This window comes from Miniopterus natalensis, chromosome 19, assembly GCF_054644295.1.
Source record: "Miniopterus natalensis isolate mMinNat1 chromosome 19, mMinNat1.hap1, whole genome shotgun sequence".
In the NCBI taxonomy this organism is placed as follows: domain Eukaryota; kingdom Metazoa; phylum Chordata; class Mammalia; order Chiroptera; family Miniopteridae; genus Miniopterus; species Miniopterus natalensis.
Genome location: NC_142099.1, coordinates 20,347,194 through 20,372,255, shown reverse-complemented (window position 1 = coordinate 20,372,255; position 25,062 = coordinate 20,347,194). Strand labels below are relative to the sequence as shown.

At 35.1% G+C, this 25,062-nt stretch overlaps 1 protein-coding gene across 2 annotated transcripts in view; it reads left to right on the top strand.

The window, feature by feature from the left end:
* ACBD6 (acyl-CoA binding domain containing 6) overlaps positions 1 to 25,062 on the top strand; it is a 110,582-nt gene that overhangs the window by 12,030 nt on the left and 73,490 nt on the right. For both annotated transcript variants that reach the window (XM_087827921.1, XM_016217871.2), the window contains one exon: positions 21,948 to 22,030. In XM_087827921.1, coding sequence (XP_087684047.1) covers positions 21,948 to 22,030 — 83 coding nt within the window. The remainder of the gene's footprint in view (positions 1 to 21,947; positions 22,031 to 25,062) is intronic.

Sequence of the window (25,062 nt, the reverse complement as noted above, 5' to 3'; positions counted from 1 at the left end):
TTTTCTCATTTTTGAATAATATTCTATTATATATATAAACTACATTTTATTTATCTTTTCATTTATAGATGGGCACTTAAATTGTTTTCATATCTTGGCTATTGCAAACCATGCTGCAGTGAACATGGGAGTGCAGATATCTCTTTGAGATCCTGATTGCATTTCCTTTAGATATATTCCCAGAAGGGGGGTTGCTGAATCATATGGGAGCTATGTTTTGAATTTTTTGAGGAACCTCCATACTATTTCCTGTCACGGTTATACCAATTTACATCCCACCAACAGTGTGCAACAAACAGTTCTCTTTTCTCAAAATCAGGAATGTTAACATTGATGAAATATTATTGGCAAACCCATAGTTCATATTCAAATTTATCATTTATCTAAAAAATGTCCTTTGTAGCTATTTTTTAAAATTCTGATTCATCATCCAATCTAGGATCATGCATTTCATTTAATGGTCCTGTCTCTTTAATCTTCTTTAATCTAAAACAGTTTTTCAACTTTTCTTTTTCTTTCTTGATCATGATGTTTTTGAAGAATATAGGCCAGTGGTTTTGTAGAATATCCCTTATATTGAGTTTGTCTGATGTTTCTTCATAATTAGAGTCAGATCATACATTTTTAGGGGGAATACCACAGAATCGTGTCCCTCTCAGTACATTACACCAGAGTGATGTCTTTTTGTCTCAGTGTTGGTTATGTTAACTTTGATCACTTGCCTAAGGTGATGTCTGCCAGATTTCTCTAATGTCAAGTCCCTATTTTCCCTTTGTAATTAGTGAGTAATTTGTGGGGAGATACTTTGAGACTATGTAAGTATCCTTTTCCTAATCAGATTTCACCCACTAGTTTTAATATCCATTAATGATTTTCTAACTCCATCATTTCGTCTACATTTATTATTTGCCATTCCACTGTAAGGATGGGCTTTCCCTTCTTCATTTATTTATTTATTCATTGTCAAGAACAGTGAAAGGTCTAAGATTGTACCCTACTTGCAAGCTAATAAGTTAGCCTGTTACTGTTTCTTAAATGCTGGCAGAAGTACAAGATTCCTGGGTCTGAGCCAAAGGACTTTTATTATTCATGGCATGGCAAACTGCATGAGCTTCATTAGATTTGCATCGGTTTCTCCAGTCCCCCAATTCCCCCGGGGATGCTGCAGGTGGGCCTGGATAGATTCCTGCATATGCAGTGAGTTGTGCACTAGGGAAGGAGCACTGAGCTTTGGGAATTCACCACTTTTATAGCAGATGGAAGCAAGCCTGCTCTTTGTCAGGGATTGGGAAGACATTACCTCATTCCTGAAAGTGGCTCACTGCACACAGCCCTGAGAGATGGCTCAGGTAAAGAGTGGTCAGAGCCTGGCATACTGAACAAGAGTGTGTGGGGACACTCAGGGTCCATGGTTCATTGCCTCTCCCAACATTCATGTAGTACTTATATCAGTACGTATTCATGGATTTTTTTTTTAGTAGTGAGTTATTACTTATTACCACCATTATTTATTTGGCCACTGAGAGCTCCTCCAAGATGGCTTCTGTGTCCTTTTGACATATCCCCATTGTTCTTTGAGCATTTTCTTTCTGGCACAAGATGTTTCAGAATATTAGTTTCCTACAGTTGCCATAGCAAAGAATTATAAACTGGTACTTCGTAGTTTAAAACAACAGAAAAGTATTCTCACAGTTCTGGAGGCTAGAGGCCTGAAGTCTAGCAGAGCTATACTCTCTTTGAAGGTTCTAGGGAAGAGTCCTTCCTTACCTTGGCCAGCTCCTGGCGACCTCAGGTATTCCTTAGCTTGTGGCAGCATAACTCCAGTCTCTGTCTCCGTCCTCATATGGCCTTCTTCCCCGTGTCTCTGTATCTTAATCTCCCTTTTTCTCATATAGATGACACCAGCCCTTGGATTTAGGGCTTCCCTTAAACCTCATCTTAACTTTTCCCCCTTCAGCTTTATTGAGATATAATTAATTGACATACAACATTATATAAGTTTAAGGTGCACAAGGGGCTGATATGTTTTGATCTACTTATATGAAATGATTACTACCATCGCTAATACCTCCATTACACCACATAAATACTGTTTTCCTTTTTTGTGTTGGGAACATTTAAGATCTACTCTCTTAGCAACTGCCAAGTATATAGTACAGGGTTATTAACTATAATCATCATGTGTGTGCACATTAGATCCCCAGAACTTTTGTGACTGGAAGTTTGTGACCTTTGACCAAGGTTTTCCCCTCTTCCTCCCCCCCCAACCCCCTGGTAGACATCACTCTTCTCCTTGTTTCTATTAGTTTGACTTTTCTAAATTCCACATATAAGTGATATACAAGTATTTGTCTTTCTCTGTCTGACTTATTTCACTTAACATTAATGCCTTCAAGGTCCATTCATGATGTTGTAAATGGCAGAATTTCCTTCTTTCTCACGGCTGAATAATATTCCATTGTGTGTGTGTGTGTGTGTGTGTGTGTGTGTGTGTGTGTGTGTGTGTGTGTGTGTGTGTTTACACGTACATACATACATACCATGTCGCAGAATTTCCTTCTTTCTCACGGCTGAATAATATTCCATTGTGTGTGTGTGTGTGTGTGTGTGTGTGTTTACACGTACATACATACATACCATGTCTTCTTTATGCATTCATCTGTTGACGGACACTTAGGTTGTTTTCATATCTTGGTTATTGTGAATAATGCTGCAACGAACATGGAGATGCAGATATCTCTTCAAGATTCTATTTTCATTTCCTTTGCATATATACCCAGAAGTGGGATTGCTGGATCATATGAGAATACTAATTTTAGTTTTTGAGGAAACACTTATTTGTAAAGATATATGTACCCCTTTTTCCTGTGCATAGTATGATGAGTACTGTTTCTTTTGAGTACTAACAGCAGAGTAATTTGAGTTTATTTGGTATCTGTTGGTCCTACACATTAGGAAAAAAAAAATTCTTAAGGCAAATAAATAATCTCAGTAAACCTCACTTTTAAAAGACTAATACCATGTATTTTGCATATATAAATTTTGTCCTAATCTGTAATAGATTACTGTTTCATGTTGAACCAGATATAAAAATGAGGCCTTTGTCCTTTTTTGGGGTATTTGTTAAGGCATTATTGATTTTATTCATTCAGTCTACTCATTAATTGTACAATTACAAGTTATAGCTCTAGGGGCTAGGGATACAGCAGTGAACAAAAGGGAACCATCCCTGCTCTTAAGGAGCTTATAGTCTGGCAGGCATGAGCAATTAAATAAGTAAGTGCTGTAGAGTATTAGAAGGTGATTAATGCTATGGAAATAAAGCAGAGGAGAAGGTTAGGGTGTACAAGAGGTGTGGTTACAATTTTAAATAAAATGATCAAGGAAGGCTCATTGAAAAGACGACATTGAGCATAGGTTTGAGGGAGTGAAAAAGTGAGCTGTACAGTTATCTGGCGAAGAGCATTGCATATAGAGAGAACAGCCAGTGCAAGCCACTAAGGCAAGCTCATGCCTGGTGTGCCCTGGAAACTGCAAGAACTGAATGGTATATGGTAATGGGGGCAGAGGGACAGAGAAATGGGAAATGAGGTAGAGTGGGGCACATGGAATAGTCTATTATAGGGATTATGCCTTTTACTCTGAATGACAAGGGAAATACTCTAATTGTAAAGCTATAAAAGATACAGGTATTCTTCTACATTGTCTAATAAATAATATTTTAACGAAAGTAATATAGGCATATGGAAATAATGCAAAGAGAATGGAAGAGTGTAAAATGAAACGTGACAAAGTTTCTTGCCCCATACATTATTATATACTCATTCAATCCTAGTTCTAGAACTGCCTATCCACTTATGACTCTTTCTGCAATTCTGCATTGCTATTTCTGTAACACTAAAGTCTAAATTCCTTTTTTTTTTTAAATCTTTATTTATTTTTTAAATATATCTTTATTGATTTCAGAGAGAGGAAAGGAGAGGGAGAGAGAGAGAGAGAAACATCAATGATGAGAGAGTCATTGCTCGGCTGCCTCCTGCAGGCCCCCAACTTGGGATCGAGCCCGCAACCCGGGCATGTGCCCTGACCTGGAATCAAACCCTGATCGCCTGGATCCTAGGTCGATGCTCAACCGCTGAGCCATGCCCTGCCGGGCTAAGTTCTTTTAAAGAAATGCTTTTTGTAAATTGAACGCTTATTTGTCTGACATATAGATGAAGGTTAATCTGGATAGTTCCTGCATTTTTATTTCTGTTTGCCCTCTACCTCAGTGATTTTCAACTGGTGTCCCCCAGGAATTTTTTTTTTTTTAAATATATCTTTATTGATTTCAGAGAGAGAAAAGGAGAGGGAGAAAGAAATATCAATGATGAGAGGGTCATTGATCAGCTGCAGCCCGCAATCCGGGCATGTGCCCTGACCGGGAATTGAACCCTGACCGCCTGTATCCCAGGTCGACACTCAACCGCTGAGCCATGCCCGGCCGGGCCCCCAGGAATTTTTAAACAGGCACTATCTGACTGAAAAAAGTAGAACGCTGCTCTGCCTCCATTTCTACTCACACCTGGTAAAACCTCTTGTGACCACCAGAGGGAGTGAAGTTCATTATAAAAAAAGATGATGATTTTATTCTGAGGAATTTTAGGGCTTTCTGTGTTTCAGTAGTATTGTTAATACTTTGGTTCTCACTGACCATATAGTCTCTTGCCCTTTTTTTTTTTTTTAATCCCTTAGATCTTTAAAACTTTTATGTTTATTTGGGATCTTATTAGTCACTTTATTTCTCTTCACCTTACTTGTCTGATGACTCTTAGACTAGCATAATTGTATTATATTTGTGTATTGTCCATGAAGATAAATAGCATAGATGGGAGAACTCACACTCTATTCTCTTTTGTTCTAATAGCCAAATAAGTGGTTATCGAGCTATCCAGCCATGTAGCCTTTTGTAAAACTTGCTATATTCATCTGCGGTTTTTATAGCATTGTCAACTTATCTTTTACCTATAAATATTTATTGAACATCAGAGTAGATAAGTTAATGCATGTAGTATACTTACCTATAAATATAGCCATAACGTTTTAAATGTCTATTTAAAAAGTAATTAGATAGGTTTTTTGCCAAAAAATTTCTCATCATTCATACTTCATTTTTGTCTGCTATTAGGTGTTAGTATTGAATTGGGTTTCTTTTCTCTAGCTGCCTTATGCTAGAGAATTATTCTTTAAGCTGTATTTTTTTATGTATTAAATCTCTCATCTCAGAAAGAACCTCATCTAACCTTTATACTTGCTAGTGCTATATGTAGCCTGTAGGCTCCTCAAAGCCTAAGACCATGTTGGATTCATCTTTGTGTCCTGGCCATACTGCCTACAAGGTTTAGCACAGGGCGCAGGTGCCTATTAAATAATTCTGAGGTTATTCTAATGTCCTTCTCAAATAACACTAATCCCTTTACATTTTTCTTAGCACCTATTTCTAACCCTCCTTGTTTCTTCAAGTTCCAGAGCATAACTTATGCTCAGTATTAGGGGGATTACTCTTTAATTCAGTGATCATTTATAGAGTATATGCAGGATGCTCTTAATTTCTCAAAAAAACCTCCCTGGAGCCCTAGCCAGTATGGCCCAGTGGTTAGAGTGTCTGCCCTCCCCCCCTTCCACTCTCTCTGAAAAGCAATGGAAAAGATATCCTTGGGTGAAGATTTAAAAAAAAAACCTCCCTGGAAGTAAGTAGAAAAATCAGCCTTTATAGTTAAGGACTGGCAGTGTTACTAAAGAGATTAAAATATACACATGTAGAGAAAGAGAATTTTGAATTAAGATTTGCATGTTCACCACTTTTAAGGTGATTGGAATATCATGAAGCAAAAGCCTGCATGATTAAATATTGTTTTACCAAGGATTTAGCCTGTGTTGATATTCTCCCTACCATTCTTAACAGTTTTAACTATAGCCTATGTTGATTCTAAATTTCCTTTTTAGCCCTGACCTTTTTCTGTGTGATGAGGGCTCAGGGTTTTTAGACCAGGGTGACAAAAAATATTTTTTAAAAAGTGAAATGCCTGCAGGGACTAGGCCATTGACATACGTGGGTGAAGTGGGCAGAAATTTGTACAGGGTCATGGCAGTTGTGGCTCACAGAGGAGTGCATGACCTATTTAAACATGGGAATTGGACCTTAGCTCCAGCTGGTTATTCCCAGTAGTGCCAGATTGGATATGAAATCTAGGTTTTTATGTGAAATCTCTTGGTTCTTAAATGAGACTTTGAAGAAAAAGTTAAACACAGCATGAGCCAAATCAAACATATCTACAGGCTACATGGCTACAGTCAACTTGAGGGGGCTCTGCCTTTTTGACTTCTGGTTTAACATGTCCAAATACTTCTGAGCCTGCCTGCCTGCCTTTTGTTTTGTTAATCTTCACCTGAGAATATTATTTCCATTGATTTTTAGAGAGAGTGGAAGGGAGGGAAGGAGAAAAAGAAAGAGACATCTGTGTTAGAGAGACACATCGATTGGTTGCCTTCCCCAGGAGCCCTGACGGGCTGGGGATCAAACCTGCAACACAAGTATGTGCCCTTGACTAGGAATCGAACTGGAGACCCGACGCTCTAACCATTGAACAACACCAGCCAGGGCACTTCCTGAGCATTTTTACATTAGTATTACAGTGGGACTTCAAACTCAAGTTCAAGATAGAACTCATCAACTCTTTATTCCCTTCACCTGCCTTCAACTGTCGTCTTTTTTATTCCCTGTCTTATTTAATAGTGTTGCCATATACCTAGTTAATTCAAGTGAGAAACTTAGGCGTAATCCCTGATCTTTCCTTACTGCTTCTTAGTGGCCCATTTAGTTAGTTACTAAGTCTCTAGCTTTACCTTATAAATATTTTACATTCATCACTTTCTTTTCCTACTACTATTACCATCGTGCATCATCATCTCTTGGCCAGGCTGTTGCAGTACCTCCTACATGCTCTCCCTATTTTGCAGCGGCCACACTCAGTTCTGTCTTCCACATTGCTTCTAAATGGCTTATCTGAAATACGTATGGAGTCCTGGGTGAGCCAGAGGGAAGGAGATACTTTAGAAGATGTTGAATATTTGCAATTGGCATTTCTCCAGAATAAATCTGTTTTTAAAACATTTATGAAGCAGAATTTTGAGTCAAGAACAAGGCGGGAAAATCTAAAATTCCTAGTCTGGATTATATTGTTGAGATTTAGGTAAATTGAATTGTCTATAGAGGGCAGTGTTTCACAGTTTAAAGTTACTGTAATTTCCTGTGATGGTAAATATATTTTGTTTATTTTGTGTTTTTGTTTCCTTTATAGACACAAAACAGTAAGGTTAGAAATGAAAAACTTTAGCTGTATGTAATAAATCAAAAGATAATGTTTTAATAAAAGATAAAGATATAGCTTTAATAAAGAACATATTATCTTTCTATCCAAAAATGTTGTGGTCTTGGAATAATAATTGAGAACTAAAAATGAGAAAATATTTCGTTGTCCTGTTCAGGTCATATAAGTTAAGAGATGTAAGCAACATAAATTTCATTTGGTAATCTAAATTTATTAGAAAATTTAAAGAAAATTAGTATTTTGTGTAACTAAAATTTTCTCTTACAAAAGAATTCTTAAGCCTTTCTTATTTGTGCCTTAAAACAGGATATGTTTCTGTGTAAGTAAAGCAATTACACATTTGAGTAGACTAATTGAATCGGGCTAGTGAAGTCATAAGCAGAAGAATAATCTAGGAATAGTTCCTTTAGGAGTGGGTTATTCAGATTTGTTTTAGTTAAGTATTTTGGGTCAAATTTATTAGCTTCTATATACAAGTAATTTCTGATACAGAAAAGCATGATGTATTATTAAGAACTTAAAGTGGCCTACCCTGCTGACTTCGTAAGGGCTGCACAGTATGGAAGTATAAGATTTTTAATGCTTGTGTGTATGTATGTATCTTTGCCAGTTTAATCCAACGGTCCCTATTTGTGGTTTAAAAATGTGTAGTGTTTTGGTTAGCTTCAGAGGAGAATTGACAAATAATATTTTCATCTGATATATTGCTGTATATCTTCACATTTCTCCCCGTGCGTTTACTTGTCTTTTGTTATATTTGCCACTTGAAGAAAGGAAGCAGTATGTGTATATGCCTGTATGTGTGTGTAGGCAAAAACTTTGAGTGACAACTTCGTTCATTCTTCATTAAAAAAATAAGTTCGTGGCCCTGGCTTGTGTGGCTCAGTGATTAGAGCATCAGCCCACACACTGAAGGGTCAAGCAAAACTTGTGAATGCTTTTAGGACTCACGTTTTATCTTTAAATAACACCGTAGTTTTGCATCAAAGATCTCATAAAATTACTTTGTAATAAACTTTTAGTGTTTTCATTGATATTAGTGGGATTAGGTTGCCCTGGAACCAGATTCTGAAATATGATGGGTGTTAGTTTTGATGTTTAAAAATGTCTGTTATTTTGTACAATAGTTGACTAAATCATTTTTATTACTATTTTAATCCTTATGTCCTTTCTACATGTCAATTTTTATAGTCCATGGAGCATTTCTCATGTATATGTTTTATTCTATGGAATTACTCTATATTTTTGTTCATTACTCAGCACTGTACTAGATTTCTGTACTTTCAAGTGCTATAGTCTTTGTTTTCTTTTCAGAGCTATTTGTGTTGTAAAACTAGGGGTGACTATGTTAATTTGTCCTTTGAGATTCACTTGAGCTAAGATTTATTGAGCCTTTCAGGTTGCATTACTTAGCATAAACTAATGCTCTAATCCCACTGAAATCTTATAATAATAATGATTAATTATATGTCATCTGAAATTTTTTAAGAATTTATGCACTTTGAATGTGATTTTCCCAGTAAACTCAAGATACCAAATCACTTCGTTTTTACTTCTTTTCCCTAGCATTTCTGCTGATCAATGTAAAATCATGAAATCATCCAGTTTAATTTCTGTCATTGGGCTGTGACTTAAAAAAACTGAATTAGAAGATTTTATGATTTTTTAAATAATTATTGGTGATGTAGACACATCTGTACTTTTGTGTTTGTGGTATCTTCCAAGCAAATTTAAACTGGGAATGTGTCCCTTTAGACCAACAACTTAACCTCCTTTGGCTTTATCCAGAGTTTCCAGGAATACCTGATGGGGTGCTTCAGCTGAGTCTTCCCTAAGGCATGATGCTGTTTGTCATCTTCGGCTCCTCTGAGTCCATCTTTTCTGTCAGTAAGGTGTGCAGCATTCTTTCACAGTTTAGCTTTTTGCCAGGTGTCACCTAAGCAGGTAAATCTACTCTGAGTAATGAAGCAATGGAAGAGTTAACATAGTTGGTTCGTACATATGTTATGTTATAGCATGCGTTAAAGAAAGAGTTTGACACTTCACTGGGAATTCCCTTGGGTCAGTCCTTGCTCCATGTATCTATAAGTTCTTAAAGTTTCAGCACATCAGAAATATGATGAAAGGCGTAGCTTTAGTAATTAGAGATGTGAGCAGTTTTCTGTGTTTGCAAGTGTGTATGTGTCTCTGTATGTGTGCATCTTTGAGAGGTTTTTAAGGAAACATGTTGTTATAAACCTCTACTGAGGCTAAAAACATGTATTTTTAGTAATTTGCTATACCAACTACACTTCGTTTTTTTTGTTTGATCATTTTTGTGCTTAAATGAAATCCGTAGTCTTTTTTACTACCTTATGCTTTTTGGAAAAGAGTGAAGTATCACTTAATCTTTTTTTCAAGCATACAGATTAACTTCCAATTATTTATATCATTTAGGATCAAGAAATATATAATTGCAAAGTGAACAAGGCAACAGTTCTTAAGTTGCAAGTTTCTATTAAGTTATTTTCAGAGGTTAATGCAAAATGCTCTGAAATTTTGGAAAACTTAGAATATCCTTCTATTCAAATAACACATTTTTAAGAGATGGGTTTATTTTAACAAAAAAATGGTTAAGTATTTTAACCTATACACAGTGGCATTTGGTTTCAATGCCATTTCAATCATGCACTTTAAAATTAAAAATCTATTCAATGTAACTTTACATATGCTTTAAAAATATTTTTTATAGTAAGCACAAGCAAAGTGTCCTTTTAATGCCTGGATATAGTAAGATGCTTTGGATATAGCATTTGTATGAAAATAGGAAAAGCTGTGTTGCTCTCTTTTCTAGGCCACTTTTTTTTTTTTAAATTTCTGTGTACTGGAGTTCCTTGTCAGCTGTGGAAATATAGAATCATGGGAGGCTTAAGATTTTCTAGGTATTTGAAATGTAATATAACCCTAGTTTAAGTGTGTGCTGTTTTACAGATAGTCCTCATTTCGTGCAGAGTCCTGTATTTAAATAACTCATATCACTGCTATTCTAACTAGTGCTTTTGCAGTCAAACATCTGAAAGGTGATTGACTTTTTCCCCATAGCTCCATAATTTATAAGAAAACATAAAATGAAAAGACTAGACCAAGATGATTTTGGTGCATGGTTATAATCTTAATATCACTACAGACAATAAAGACTAAGTCTGTTCAGAATAGACTGGTTAACTGATCAACTTAAATTTCATATCATAACTCCTTTTCATTGTTTAGTTTGTGATTTTTGCATTTAATTTGTAGGTGTTGGGTGTCTTTGATTTTATGTCTTTTGAAAAATTTATGATCAGGCACTTTATTTATGACATTGTAGTCTCAGCTTAGGCAATTGATTGAAATACAATGTAGAGAAATTTAGTATGTATTTTTCTAAAAGCTTAAATTAGGAAAATGAACCAACAGTGTAAATGTGGAGTTGTTTTGGAGCAAAGTAAGAAGGCAATGGCAGATTAATTTCTTTATACTCTTTTGGTCTTTTATTATTAGAACCTTATTTACAATATTTGATATGATTTGCTTTTGGAAATTTGTAGTGTGTTGTCATATTTTAAAGTTGTGAAGGAAGAGTATAATTCATTGAGATTATATATGTAGAAAAGAGTTTGTAAACTGTAAAGTGTAATGCCAATATAAATTATTTTTATTATTATACCAACTATAATATTTAACAGGGGCAAGAATTTTATTAATATGCTACCAAAAAATTAATAGGATGAAATGTTAGTGTAGCTGGGGGAGTTAATGAGTAATAACATAGCAACACATGGTAGGCTATGTTGAATAAATGACTAGGTTGAAATTATAGAGAAATTATTCAGAGAGAAACGTTAATACATTTCCTTTTTGTGGCTGCAAACCCTGAATTATAAAGAACTGATTTAGTTAAGTCTAAGTCATATTCCTTTAATTTAGTGTTAGAAAATGCAGTTTTTCTTCATCTATATCGAATCTGTCAGCTGTATGAATTAGATTTTGTTAACCAAGTTGAAAATAAATATGTTCATTTTTTAAAATATTACAGAGGCTTGGGTTTGAAACACTTTCTGAATGCTACATTGTTTTCAGTCTCACTGTGGAGCAGTCCTCTTCTGGATGCAATGCAGTTTTATTCACATCACGCATGTGAAGTAAGACTGCCAGCTCTTTGACACAGTATACAGTTTGAGACCAAAAAATATTCGTAACTTTACAGTTTTACAGTCAAGGCTACTATATGTTTACTGGTCTTTCAGTATTTAGAGTATGGCAGAGATGAAAAGGAGAAAGAGGAGGGTGGTAGGTTGACCCTTGGATATAATTAAAAAATCAAATTAAAAAATCACAATTAGGGTAGTTGAAAGGAGAAAAGAGTGTAAGAGGAAAAAGACTTTTATCACAAATTTGGGTTTGAATTTCTTGGTACCTGTCCTTGTATGGAAAAGGTTCTGTGTTGGAGATGGTTGTCTTTTTATTTATTTATTGTTGATAGTATTACAGGCATCCCCCATACCCCCTCTACCCAGTCCCTGCCCCACCCCAGGCCTTCCCTACACTATTGTCTGTGGCCATGCGTTATGCATATATGTTCTTTGGTTGGAGATGGTAAAAGAAAATTTGAACTGGACACTGGCAGTGAAGCTTGATTAGTTTAGAGACAAAGATGATGATGGCAGGCAGGGGTCAGTGTCCTGACTAATACTGAAGCATTCTGGAGGGAAATGCCAACTTTTCTCAGATGCTGCAGTTTCCCTAACTGTGTGAAATCTAATGATGGAAACCGGGGTAAGGAAATTGTCGTGTTCTTGCCTGGTCCTTTTCTGTTACAGCTTTGGACAAAATAACAAGTGAAGATTTTATCACTCTGTATTTAAGCTAACTGATAGCCTTAAGAATCTGATTTATAGGTAACTTAGAGTAATTTTAGGAAATAAGGCAGACCTGAGAGTAACAGAATCCTATAATTTAATTATAGACTCCTAATGGAAGGGTGAGAAATTACACCTGAAGTTTATAAGAATAAGCCATGCCCAGAAGAAATACAAATGCCAATGAATAGTGAAAGATGTTCAATCTCACCACTAATCAAGAAATGTAAGCTGGAACAGCGTATTCTACTTTTCAGCTGATAGATGGACTTAGAAGGCTGCTGGCAGAGCATGAGGAAATCACAGACATGCACTTTTATGGGAGTGTGAATGGACAGCAGTCTTGTAGGAGACAGTTTCTTTGCTTCCTAAAACCACCTGCACACTTAGCCTCCTTTGGTGTAAGGACCAGCTTCAGCAGGACCTTGTACATGACCAGACTCATGGAAGCTTTGACTCCTATCTCTTCCAGGCTTGGGTAATGGGACAAGGTGTGTGTAGTAGAAGCTCTTATCCCCAGCAGCTGCTTGGAGGTATTAGGTAGCAAGCCCAGTTGCGGGGCTGGGCAGACTTTGACCAAGGAGAGGCAGGAAATGGGAGGGAACTGGCAGTGAAATTGCTTTTCCTTCCTTCCTTTCTTTTTTGCCTCTTCTGAGACTGGTGGTTCACTTAGCTGACCATCCTGTGGGACCTAGCCAGTGAGACCAGCTCAGTGACTGGACTGTCTTGTGCTTGCTCTTCCTCCTTACCTTCCTTACCTCCCTTCCTTTCCCTCTCATTCTTCAGGTCCTGGGATTTCACCTCCTCAGAATTCCTGAGCTTGGAAGCTTTGCCTCAAGTTCTTTTCTTTAGGGAATGCAGGCTCATAAACTAACAATCCCACTTCTGAGCCTCTATTCCACAAAAATGTTTGGAAGTTCTAGAGGATATATGCTTGTGGATATATATTGCAGCATTGTTTACCTTCCTGAAAAGTTGGAAACCTCCTAAATGGTCATCAGTGGGGAAATGGTTAGATAATGATGTATAATGGAATACTACCTAGCAATAAAAAGGATATAGAAGGTTGTCCGTGACATGATGCGAGATAAAGTGCAGGTCTGTATGCTTAGTTTGGTCCCATTTTAAGAAATTAAGTCAGCAGACAAATCAGGTGTGTTTGTGCCTACATGTGATTTTCAGAATTTTCCTCTGGGTAAATTTGTGACTACAAACTGTGAGCCAGAGTTGCTTCATAGTAAAGGATGGAAACAAAATAGAATATTATTCTATAGGATTTGGAGGAAAAGAATGAAATATAACTTTAAAATCTATGTAGATTATATTTTTCCTTTAATAGTATTTACTGACATTATAATTAACTGTGCATACTTGTCTCTTCCTCTAAACTTGAAGCATTAAGAGGTTAAGAAAACATATCTGTCTAGGTCACCATTGTACTCCTAGCTAGGAGGCAGTGACTATAAGTTGAATTAATGGATAAATGAGAAATAATATATATATACATACAGTGAATTAGGATATCTATTTCCTAGGTCATTTGTAGAACTATAGCTACTGAGCTTTTGGACGTATGTTATGATGTTGCTAAAAATGTTTCAAAGCTATATAAATGGAACCAACATTCCCAGTTCATTTAATCAGTTTCATTTTATATGTCCATACCATTTCATAAAGTGAGACAGTAAACCACCATTCTGTTTCCACATTATGCAGCCTAATTATAAACCCAGGGTCAGACCTATCTTAGGAGGCAGCAGACCAATAAATCAGTATTACAAATGATATGCCCCAAAGGAGTGTTTACCGGTTACTTTACCCAACTTATAAATGAGTAGCTTAAGACCACAAGTAATTAGATGGGCTCCGAAGTAAGGAGCCCCTGTAAAGTGAGTGGAAAGTTTCTTGGTATTTGAGAGTTGTTACCTCTTTTATGCTGATTCTTATTCTAAGTTGTCACTGATAGTCTCTGTGTAGGCATTTCAGGTTTCACTTTTCAATAATAAAAGCTCAATAATCTTGATTATAACTACTAGGAAATAAAAATAAATCAGAAACAACAAGTTTTCTGGACCATTAGAAAGTATTTCTTGCCCGACCGGGTGTGGCTTGGTGGTTGAGTGTTGACCTAGGATCCAGGCGATTGGGGTTCGATTCCCGGTCAGGGCACGTGCCCGGGTTGTGGGCTTGATCAATGACTCTCTCATCATTGATGTTTCTATCTCTCTCCTTCTCCTTTCCTCTCTCTGAAATCAACAAAGATATATTTAAAAAAAAAAAAAAGAAAGTATTTCTTAAACTTCTAGAATCTTAAGCTTTTTGGTCTTATTTTTGGAGTAGGCAAATCACTAATAAAGATACATTTTAATGAAGATTTGTCATAATTGTTTTAATAATAAAACAAGTTATTTTATTTACAATTTAAGTACATCCAATAATACAGCCTTAATTTCTTTCTCCAACAAGTCAAGAAAACCACAAGTGTTGGGAAAGTGCCAGGCTCTGGTTGAATGAGCATTATAATCAAACTGTGAAACCACTCACAGATCACTTGAGAGATTGCCAGTGACCACCAAAAGCCTATGAACTTAAAAAAAATTAATTTTAGAATATTTAAAATACTGTTAATATTAATCCAAATTGGGTAGTAGAACTGTCATCTGTAGCTGGACTTAGATAAAAAGATACTATGAATAATTATTTTGATGTACTTGGTAATTTTCTTGCTGTAAGAAATATGAATGATGATGCCTCATCTTTGAAATACTTGGTTAACTGCAAAGACATGGTTTAAACTGTGTATTGATCATTGTTTCACTTTTATTATTTTTTATCCATTATGTTAATAGTTTATTTCCTTTCTAAATGCTTTTTAATATTCTTCCCAATCATGAGATTCTGTATTCAGTAGATGTTAAGGTAGCATACAAAATATTAAATTCCTATAATTTGCATTGTACTATGATATTGCTATTGAGTTGCAAAGAAAGATTTAATAATATGTTCATTTGTTCATTTACTTATTTTCATTCAGTCAGCTTACCTCGCATTAGTGCTAGATTTGGGGACACAGAAGTAACTAATGCTTTCTCTCAGGGAAATAAAAATCTGGTGAAAGAGAAAAATACATTTAAACTGGTCATTTTGATGGAGTGTGGAGAATACTAATAACATTGTGAGCAAAGGGCTGTGGAATCCCAGGGATCGCTATCTGCTTGTTGACTGAATGATACTGCTGTGATGCTGGGCAGCAGCAGCGAGCCGCAGCTCCCGGTCAGTCATGCAATCACGAGGGTAAACAATACTCTACAGTGTAGTGTTGCCAGAGTTTATTAGGTATTGTGTTTTGTGTTTTCACATCCCATCATGTCTTCAAAATGCCCATCTGTGTCTCCTGCTTCTGGTGAGATGAAGAAGAGAAAGGCAATGACTCGAGATGAAACTCAAGACTGTTGCCCAACTATAGGCAGTTGTAAGTGTTCTGAGCATGTTTAGGTAGGTTAGGCTGGGCTATGATTGGTAGATTAGGTGTATTAAATGCATTTTCAGGTTGTGATATTTTCAACTTGTGATGGGTTTATCTGAACATTAACCCCATCATAATACAAGGAGCCTCTGTATTCATTTTGTGAATTTTTCTGATATTCTTCACAGTTAATTGAAAGGTATAGGTGGGAATACCTTTTAGTATTGTGTATTAATAGTTTCTGTTTCATGTTTTATCAATCTCTTATCAAAGGAATGGTCTGCATGCCTGCTGTTCCTATAACCAGTGTTTTTTACATGTTCCTGGACACACTGCACTGAAGGTGAAGTTTGCCATGAATTCTTTTCAAGCTGACCCTCAATAGTCACGAAATATACCAGTGCAATTACTGCCCACACATTAGTGGTCTTCTCATCTCCAACTTTGCATGTAATTGCTGCTGTCAAATACAGTTACTGTCTACACAAGTTTCTTACCCTGGGGGCAGTCATGCATGCCATGCCTCAATACAGAGTTAGGAAAGGAGAAGAGCAGTTTTGAAACTTTTTGTAAGTTTTGCTTAAAAACTTACCTACTTTGAAAATTTAATACTATAAAATTACTGTAACCTTTTTTGTTTTTAGAAGACTGCATGCTAAGTCTGACTAATAAGAGAATAAGAGAAAAAGATTTGAAGGTTCATGGATTGTAATTATATTTCTGAATAATTAATTATGAATACATTTCCTTTATGGATTAGTACCATATTGGCTGCATTTCAGGAGATGTAATTCTAAGCTGGTGTTACTTTTTTTTAAAGTCTATATACTAGTTAAATCCCTACCTAATCTAGAATTGATTTGATTTTGTGATTGCAGTGATAGGACAAGATCATAATCTAGTGACTCTAGATTGCAGATTGCTATTACAGTAACGCCTCCTTGACTCCAGATCTGGAGAGTAAAACTTACAGTCTACAGCAGAGACTGACTTTGCCCCTAGAAAATTAATTGGATAACATTGATTTACTTGTGAATTTAATATGACATTAATTAATATTCTCCTGTGTACTTAAAATGAAAATAAGAATTCATATGATAAGTTTGATTTAATTGCTCGAATTCTGCTTACAGTTGACCCTTGAACAATACAGGAGTTAGGGGTTCTGACCCCTTGCACGGTTGAAAATCCATGTATAACGTAGGACCCCCCCCAAAAAAAAACTTAACTTGTAATAACCTAGTGTTGATTGGAAGTTTACTGATAACAAACAGCTGATTAACGCATATTTTGTATATTATATGTGTTAATACTGTATTCTCACAATAAAGTAAGCTAGAGAAAAGAATGTTATTCAGACAGTCATGAGAAAATACATTTATAGTATTTATTGAAAAAATCCTTATATACACAAACCCGCACAGTTCAAACTTTGTTCAACAGTCAGCTGTATATCAAACAGTACTTTTGTTGGTGAGATTATTTTAACCAAATTTTGAGCTGGGAGTCAAGAAGTGTGATTTGCTGTATAGGTCAGTGATATATCCAAGTGGCTTGTTTGTGCATCTGATTGATGGACTTTAGGTCATATTCTGGCTGCAAGGGATTCTGAGAAATAAGGCCTTGAGGATTCTCTTTTGGAAAGTTGGAACGCAAAATATGGAAGGCTATTAAAATGTTGAGATAGTGTTCTAGAGACTTTGATAAGCCACAAATAGGATGTCCACTAAACTTGTCTTCCTTTATCAATCTCTGTACCTCTTTCATGATATCGTCCATCCTGTTAAGATAGTTGGTTGAATGGAGGCAAATGTCATGGAAAAAGGTATGGAATGGAAACACACCTAGTTTAGCAATATTAATCTATTCCTTTGGGTATTCCCATTTATGCATTTCATCAGAATCACTCATGGTTATTGGAATTCTGGGAAGATGACAGTAGTTATAGTATAGTTTTTATTATTCCCAAATGCTTCCTTAACAGAATAACCAGGAGAGCATAACCCAAGCCTCTTAGGCAATATCTGTAACAAAACTAGCTGACCAAAGGAAATAGGGACAAACCATCAACAGTACAAGATTTGTGTAGCATTGGCATCTCCGTAGGAGAGAACACGAGGGAGTATGACTGACCTGAGAATGGCAGAATCCTAACATTGCCAATAGGTAAAGTTTAGAGGGGTTCATGGTAAGGTTCTCTAGATCTGAGCTGTAGAGCTTCCAAAATTACCCAGCCAAAGCTCCCTTCAGAACAGAGTCTCACACAGAGGAATCTGCTGGGAATTGAATCAAAACCAAGCAGGAAAAGGCTAATAAAAATAAAGGAAAAAGAAGAACCAGATAAGAGTGACAGCGAGGACCGGAGCCAAGCAATTTGAAAGTACTCCTGGTGCCAGATTTTTAAATGCTTCATGAAAACAACAGAAAAGGGAGGCATAGACTCCCAAAGCTATCCTGAGCCACGTTTCTGTCATAAAAATTCAAGAACATTAATATGTAGAGATGAGCAACAGAAGGGATTGTGGTTGAAGCCTATACAGAGTTACTATAGTTCAGGATTGTATTTTTTTCTTATAATATTCAGAACCTGTATTAATGGTGAAAATAATGAAAGTTGCTAAATTTTTAAACTTCTGTATAACTTCAGATATTTAATTGTTTGCTCATGGTTTGTTTATCCATTGGGTCCTAATGTTTTTCTTACATATGAGATAATTTGGATATATTGCTTATAATATTATAAATATATTAGCCATTTGTTGTATTTGCCTAAAATACAGTTCCTTATTTATTTTTACTACGTTATTACAGAAATACCACTTGAAATATTTGCATCCGTTAGTCTTTTATGATTTCCTTTAGTGCTTAAAAATCTAAGAAAAGTTATAATTTCTGAATAGATATGATAAATGCTACATTCAGAATAATTTTCCAGGAAACATATAAATCTTGGTCATTGTTATATTTCTAGAAAGTTAGTCATAATAACCTGAAGGTAATTTTCCAGGAGAGCCATTTACAAATAGTGTTAAACTGAGTAAAAATACTTCATAAAGAAGCTGGGCCTGTGTGCAAGTGATAATCTTTTGTACCTTAGTTTTAAAATACTCTAAAACCAAGTTTAAAGTACCCCAGAACCAAGATAATTGTTAACAACCAGGATATTAAGATAAAATTAATATATTTATTCTTAAATTTCATTATAGAGTGGTAAAAAAGCAATTACTATTTTTTATTTTGTTTTACAGAGTAATGAAATTTACTTGGTGGATTATAAGAGTTCTATAGGATTTCTGTTGACCATATTATCTGGAAAATTATCTCATATATTTTAGTGATGCAGATTAAACTGTTTGCTAAAAGAAAAAGAGGGGACAGGGAGTTCAGTTCTTTATCTTTTAAAATTTGCATCACTTTTTAAGCTACTATAGTTTATATGCAAAAAATCAGAAATTTTGAAATTTGAAGGTTTGGATAAAATACCTACTTGCACATGTTTTTTCTTCTTTTATCTAAAAATTATTTTCCAATAGTAATTTAGAGATTTATGTAGTATTTCTAGATAATTGATATCTTTATTAAATGTTCATTGTTAAGGTTTTAGGGAATGATTGTTTTTTTAACTATGCTGTACATTTGTAATTTTAAGATAAATGAAGGTTAAAAACCATAGATTTATAGAGTTGACCTTTTTTGAGAAATTGTATAAGTGTTATTACTATTATAAATAGCAGCCAACAATATTTTCATGGTCAAGATTTTTTTTAATGCTCTTAACAAGAGATAATAATTGAGGTGAGATTAATATACTTTTATATGTGGAAATGAATAACTTCATATTTCAGGAAAAAACTACAATGAATATTTTTAAAGGATTATTAGAAAAATTTCCTTTTAAAAGTGCTTAGAACTATAATATTAGTCTATTGATTAACTCGAGTATAATTTATCATAATAAGTCAGCCTAAAAAAATTGAAGTATTATATGTTTAATTTTAAAGTTTTCTTTTGAACTAAAGAAGTGCTTTACTTAAATTTTTTTTAAATATACACCTAAGAAACAACAAAATTTTAATTCAGAATATTGTAAATATGTAATAATGGTTCCTAAAGTAGCTTAGAGAGGTAGCATAATTTAATAAAAAGAGCACAATCTTTAGGTATCCTAAGATCTCATTTCTCCCACTTACTCTGTGGTATTGGGTACTTCACCTTTCTTTTCTTCAACTTACTATCTGTAAAATGGAGATGTAGTTTGTCAAATGTAAGGCAGACAGTCTCCATTTTTAACATTTAAAATGTTCTGGATGTGTCTTAAAATTGATGATGTATGTATTATATTTAACTGACTATATTTTTCTTGGCATTACATAAAATAATGGTGTTTTTTATAATTTGATGTCTTAATTAAATGAAATACAGTAAAAATGCCAACTTTATAGAATTGTTTTGAAGTTGGAATTGGAAAATATATGTAAAGTATGAAGCATATGGAAGATACTCATTAAGTCTAGTTTGCTTTCCTTTTCTTCTTAATGACAGAGTTATTTTGTTAGGGTTTTTTTGGTTGGTTTGGGGGTTGGTTTTATCAGGACAATATTAGATAAAGACTTATGGTTCAATATTGTAAGTTTCCACCTCAAAACATTTTGTATCTGTCTTGCTGAGACACTTTCTCGTTGGAGAAATGGCAATATTTTGGAAAAATTGCTGAACACTTATATAGTGTCCACTTTGTGCTGAGTGCCGTTCTATTTTATATATATATTTAAAATACTTTAAACACTTATATGAGATAGCTACTATTCCTATTTTTACAAATGAGGAATTTGAAGCAGAGAGATTAATTTACCCAAAGTCGTACAGCTAGACCTATAAACAAATTAAGCAAACAAACCAATAAAACAAAAGCCAAAAAGCTAACACGTAGAAGCAAGAAACCCCCTCCTTGCATATATTAGCCTGATAACATTTGGAATAGTTATATTTCAGATGGCAAAGAAAGTTTCACAAGGTTTTAAGCCTTGACCCTGCAACTGACTAATGTGGAATCTGAATCCAAATGGTAAAGATTCAGCCAACAACTTATCCTTTCCCCACTGAGTGAAGGAACATTTCAGTGTCTCAAATAATATAGGCTGAGGCAATGTAAAAATTGGCAAATTTTATCCTATTGGCTGCCAAACTGGAGTCTCTTTCTTTAACTGCTGATGCAACGTAAAAATAACTTAATGGATTTTGAGTAGAGAGAAATGGAAAAAACTTCTTAAGCCTCTCTGAGAAACATTTCATTGGAGTGGAAATCTAGAGGGAGGCTAGAGTAGCCAAAGTTTACCCCTTCTTTTAGATGAAGTGGATGGAGATGAAAACTAATGCATCTTTGGCAGCTTTATTCTGAATTCAATCTGATAATGGCAGATTATTTTTGAAATAATATTTCTGCTTAAGATATAATCTTTCCCTTCTCCCTGCCCCCCCAGGGAAAAAAAGAGTTGTCAGCAGCATTCTAACATGCTTTGTGCTGTTGCTTCAGAATGAGGAATTAATCCCAGGAAGAAGAAATATATTTAGAATACCCTATAATCAAATTATGGAGTCATATTTTCCCCTAAAGATTTTAATTACAACTGTATTATGCTGTATGTACAAAGTTATTCATCATATCTTTAGGAGTGGAAAAGTGAAAATTACCTACATAGACAACTGTCAGATCATGGTTAAGTAAGTTACACATTACTGCATGGAATGTTAAGCTGTTTTTTAAATTTATGTTTGTGGGACTTCTGCTCCTGGGCTTGGAGTAATAGGGATGAGATTTACCCTTTTGCTGAAAACAAGAAGAAAACTAGACACAATAGATGAAACAATAGTTTTCAGAAATGGCGCTAAAAGTAGTTTAAAATTAGGAGAGAAGGGAAGGAAACAAAGGAGCTCTACAGTTGCCTCAGCTTATTGCCTGGAAGCAATTTTCAAGTGAAGGGAGGGCAGATCCAAAAGAGCCTGGTGGTCCGTGGAATGAGCTTAGCTTGTTGGTGGGTACTCCTTCCACTGTTGTGATGACCTGAGAGTCCACTTGCCTTTCTGATACCATCTTGAAACTGTTGCTAGTACCTTGGAGAAATGGTGGGTGGTCAGACTTTTAGTATTCCTTAGCAAAGTAGTATTTTGCAACTGATTTAAATACACACTGCTTTAATCCATGTGTCTTTTTTCTACCTTCTTTCCCTCCCACAGTCACCAGAGAAGAAAGGAAAAGAAGCGAATACTGGTTTTGGCGGACCAGTTGTTAGTTCTCTGTATCATGAAGAAATCATCAGGTAACTTTTTCTTCTGGTCTTTGATGATAGGGATATCTGTCTATCTTATGTGTGTATATATATAGTGTATATGTACGTTTGTATGTGTGTACCTGTATATTCTTAATCCTGAAAACTTTCATTTGTGAAAAACTTTTTCTTAACTGACTTGGTATTTCTAGTAGGATAATAAATGGCAGGAAAGAATTTTTAAGGTGGACCTACCATAAAACAGAGAGTGCTCATTTGGTTTTCCTGTGATATACCCATCCTCACCTCTTTTCCTAAGCACTTAAGAAAATGTATAGGCTATTTTACTTTCCTAGTTAGGTAAATAAATTGAGATAGTTTCTTGACTTTGCTTTTTAAAAATCACTGTACATACTTTCTAATAATATCAATTACTTTTCTATAAGTAATAATGATCCTTATTTTGTGTGCCAATTTCTTTAAGGGCTCCCAGGCTCTAATATTTTTCAAAATGACATGTTGAACAGTTTCTTTTGGAATGTCTAGTGACCTGATTGATTATAGTAACTCTACAGAACAGAAAGCAGATCACTTGTATTCCAGGTTGAAGTGAGACTAGATATCTGGATAGTTGGAATATTCCTAAGATAGAGTTAAACTGCATTGCAAGGGTTAACCTACCTGTTTATCCTCCATCCAGTTCCTAAAGAAGTGACTCTTAGATTTAAATCAATATTTAGAATTTGTAAGAAACATAACAAAATAATATCACTTATTTTTATAAAGTAGAGATTTTAATTCAACTCACACACTTATTGTGAATCTGAGATAAAATATTGTGGATATTTGTGCTTCTCTTCTTCACCTTTTAATAGTATATTCTCTGTATTTTTGACATCTACATGCATGTTTAATAAACATTATTGGTTAATGGAATGAAATATGAACCTCTGCTATGCCCAAACTGGTTAGACTTGGCCTTATTTCATTAAGTCATCAAAATATTAGTCTTCTTATGATATGATCTAAGTCTTTGTGTTCCAGCACATTGTTAAGGTATGAAACAGTAAGAAATATGAATATGAGAGCCTCTGAAAGTCTTTTAACTATTACAAACAGTAATTTTATTACTACTATATCAGATCAGGAATTACAGCAACTACTAATTTTCTTATATTAGAGAATCCATTTTATAATTGAACAGAATTCCAGCATAGCAAACTAGATCACAATAAAAATTATTCCATACTGAAATGTTGGATTGCTCCCGTGAAGCTGTAGTCCTTACTGTTTCTTAAGTATAAGGCTGTAGTTGCAACATTGAAAACAGGCTATTTGTTGACATTTATGTAATCAAATATTGCTTATATTTTGGTGAAATATAGTAGCTGGTGTTTTATTTTTCCAAGAGAAAGTTCTGCTTTAACCGAAGTTAATTGCAGTTTCTTCTCAGAGTTATGTTCAACCAAGTTGAAAGTGACAGTAGGTTCTAGAGTTTCAGAAACATCAAATGGTAAACTTGAATAAAAGGAAAAGTTTTCCTCTACAGGCTATTGTTTTCAAAAAGAACACTAAAAATGTATTTTTAGTGTCTGTTTTGAATACTTTAATATATTGACCTATTTTTTTTACAATTTTATTTTATTTTGGGGGGGGAGGTTAATTCTCACTTGAGGATATAACCCTTCTGTGTGCGGGCTACGCTTTAACTACTGAACCACACTGGCCAGGGCTTTTTTCACCTTTTTTTAAAGATCAGGAGAACCAGTTTCTAATAAACCCATTTCATAAGGCTTGGGCTCCATTGTCTTGGCAGCTTTCCTGACTAATGTGCACTGTAGCTGATAATTTAAGGGCCCACTTTAGTTTTATTGTAAATGTTTTTGAGCCACGGACCACTGGGGCCAATTCTGAGCTTGCTCCCTGCCTGTTTGGTTTTGACCTTTATTTCCATTCTGTCACAGAAAGTGACAATATAATGTCATAGGTACAGCTCCCTGTGTTAATATTCCAGAGCCCTGACACCAGTTTCTCCTTGTGAACCTAGTTAATGGTTCTGTAGTATAACGGAGGGGATATAGTGTGAGGTTAATGAAGTACAAAAAATTATGGAGCCAAACTGCTAGCATTCAGATGTTGGTTCTACCACTTGTTAGCTCTGTGACCTTGAACAAGTTACTTATCTTTAAAATGGAGGTAACTACAGTACCTTTCTCATTTGGTACTTATGTGGATTATAGGAATACATATACACAGGCATCCTAGAACAGTATCTGGCACAAAATAAGTTACTTTGTCATTGTTAGCTTTAATAGTATTGTTACTCAGAGTCCCCACAGTCAAGACCCAGGACATAGGACTTACGTTAGGAGCTAAAAATCACATGTCAGTCTGGTTGTAGAATATGCTACAGGTTGTTTGCTTTTACAGAAGAAATTGGAAAAGAGGGAACGGAGAGCGAGTGCCATTAGATCTGCATTTGGAAATACAGAAGCAAGGGAGTAAGAAATCTTGTAATTCACAGACAGCTACTCTAGTCTTGAGATAAGTTGTTTCATTTATACTGAAGACTGGCAGAAAAAGCTCTGGTTAATAAGCATAGGGCTTTGCAAAGAGTCATTTGGCTCTATAGTATATACTGACTTAATAAGAAAACACTTGGGTGACTTGTATACGTAGAAGGTTTTATCTCGAAGTTGGCACGTAAATTGAGAATTAGGGCAGGAATTAAAAATACAATAATTGAAGCATGTATATATCCATCTCCCCCCACAGTAAGATATGATCTTCCCTGTTATATTTTGTAGTTTGATGCTATGTAATCTATCAAAATTTTATTAATCCCACTTACACAGGCAGCCATCTGGACCTTCTCTAAGCAAGACCAGAGCAGTATACAGCTAAAATGATTGATGGGCTCTGGAATTGATTAGTTGTTCTGTGAGACAAATGAACTGTTTTGGCAGAAAATACCAGAGGTCACTGCTGTGGTCAGACACAAAAGCCTGTAGAATTTTAAAGAGATTCTTTCATCATTGACTTATAAAGTTAAAATTTTTAAACAATATTGGATTTTGAGAATA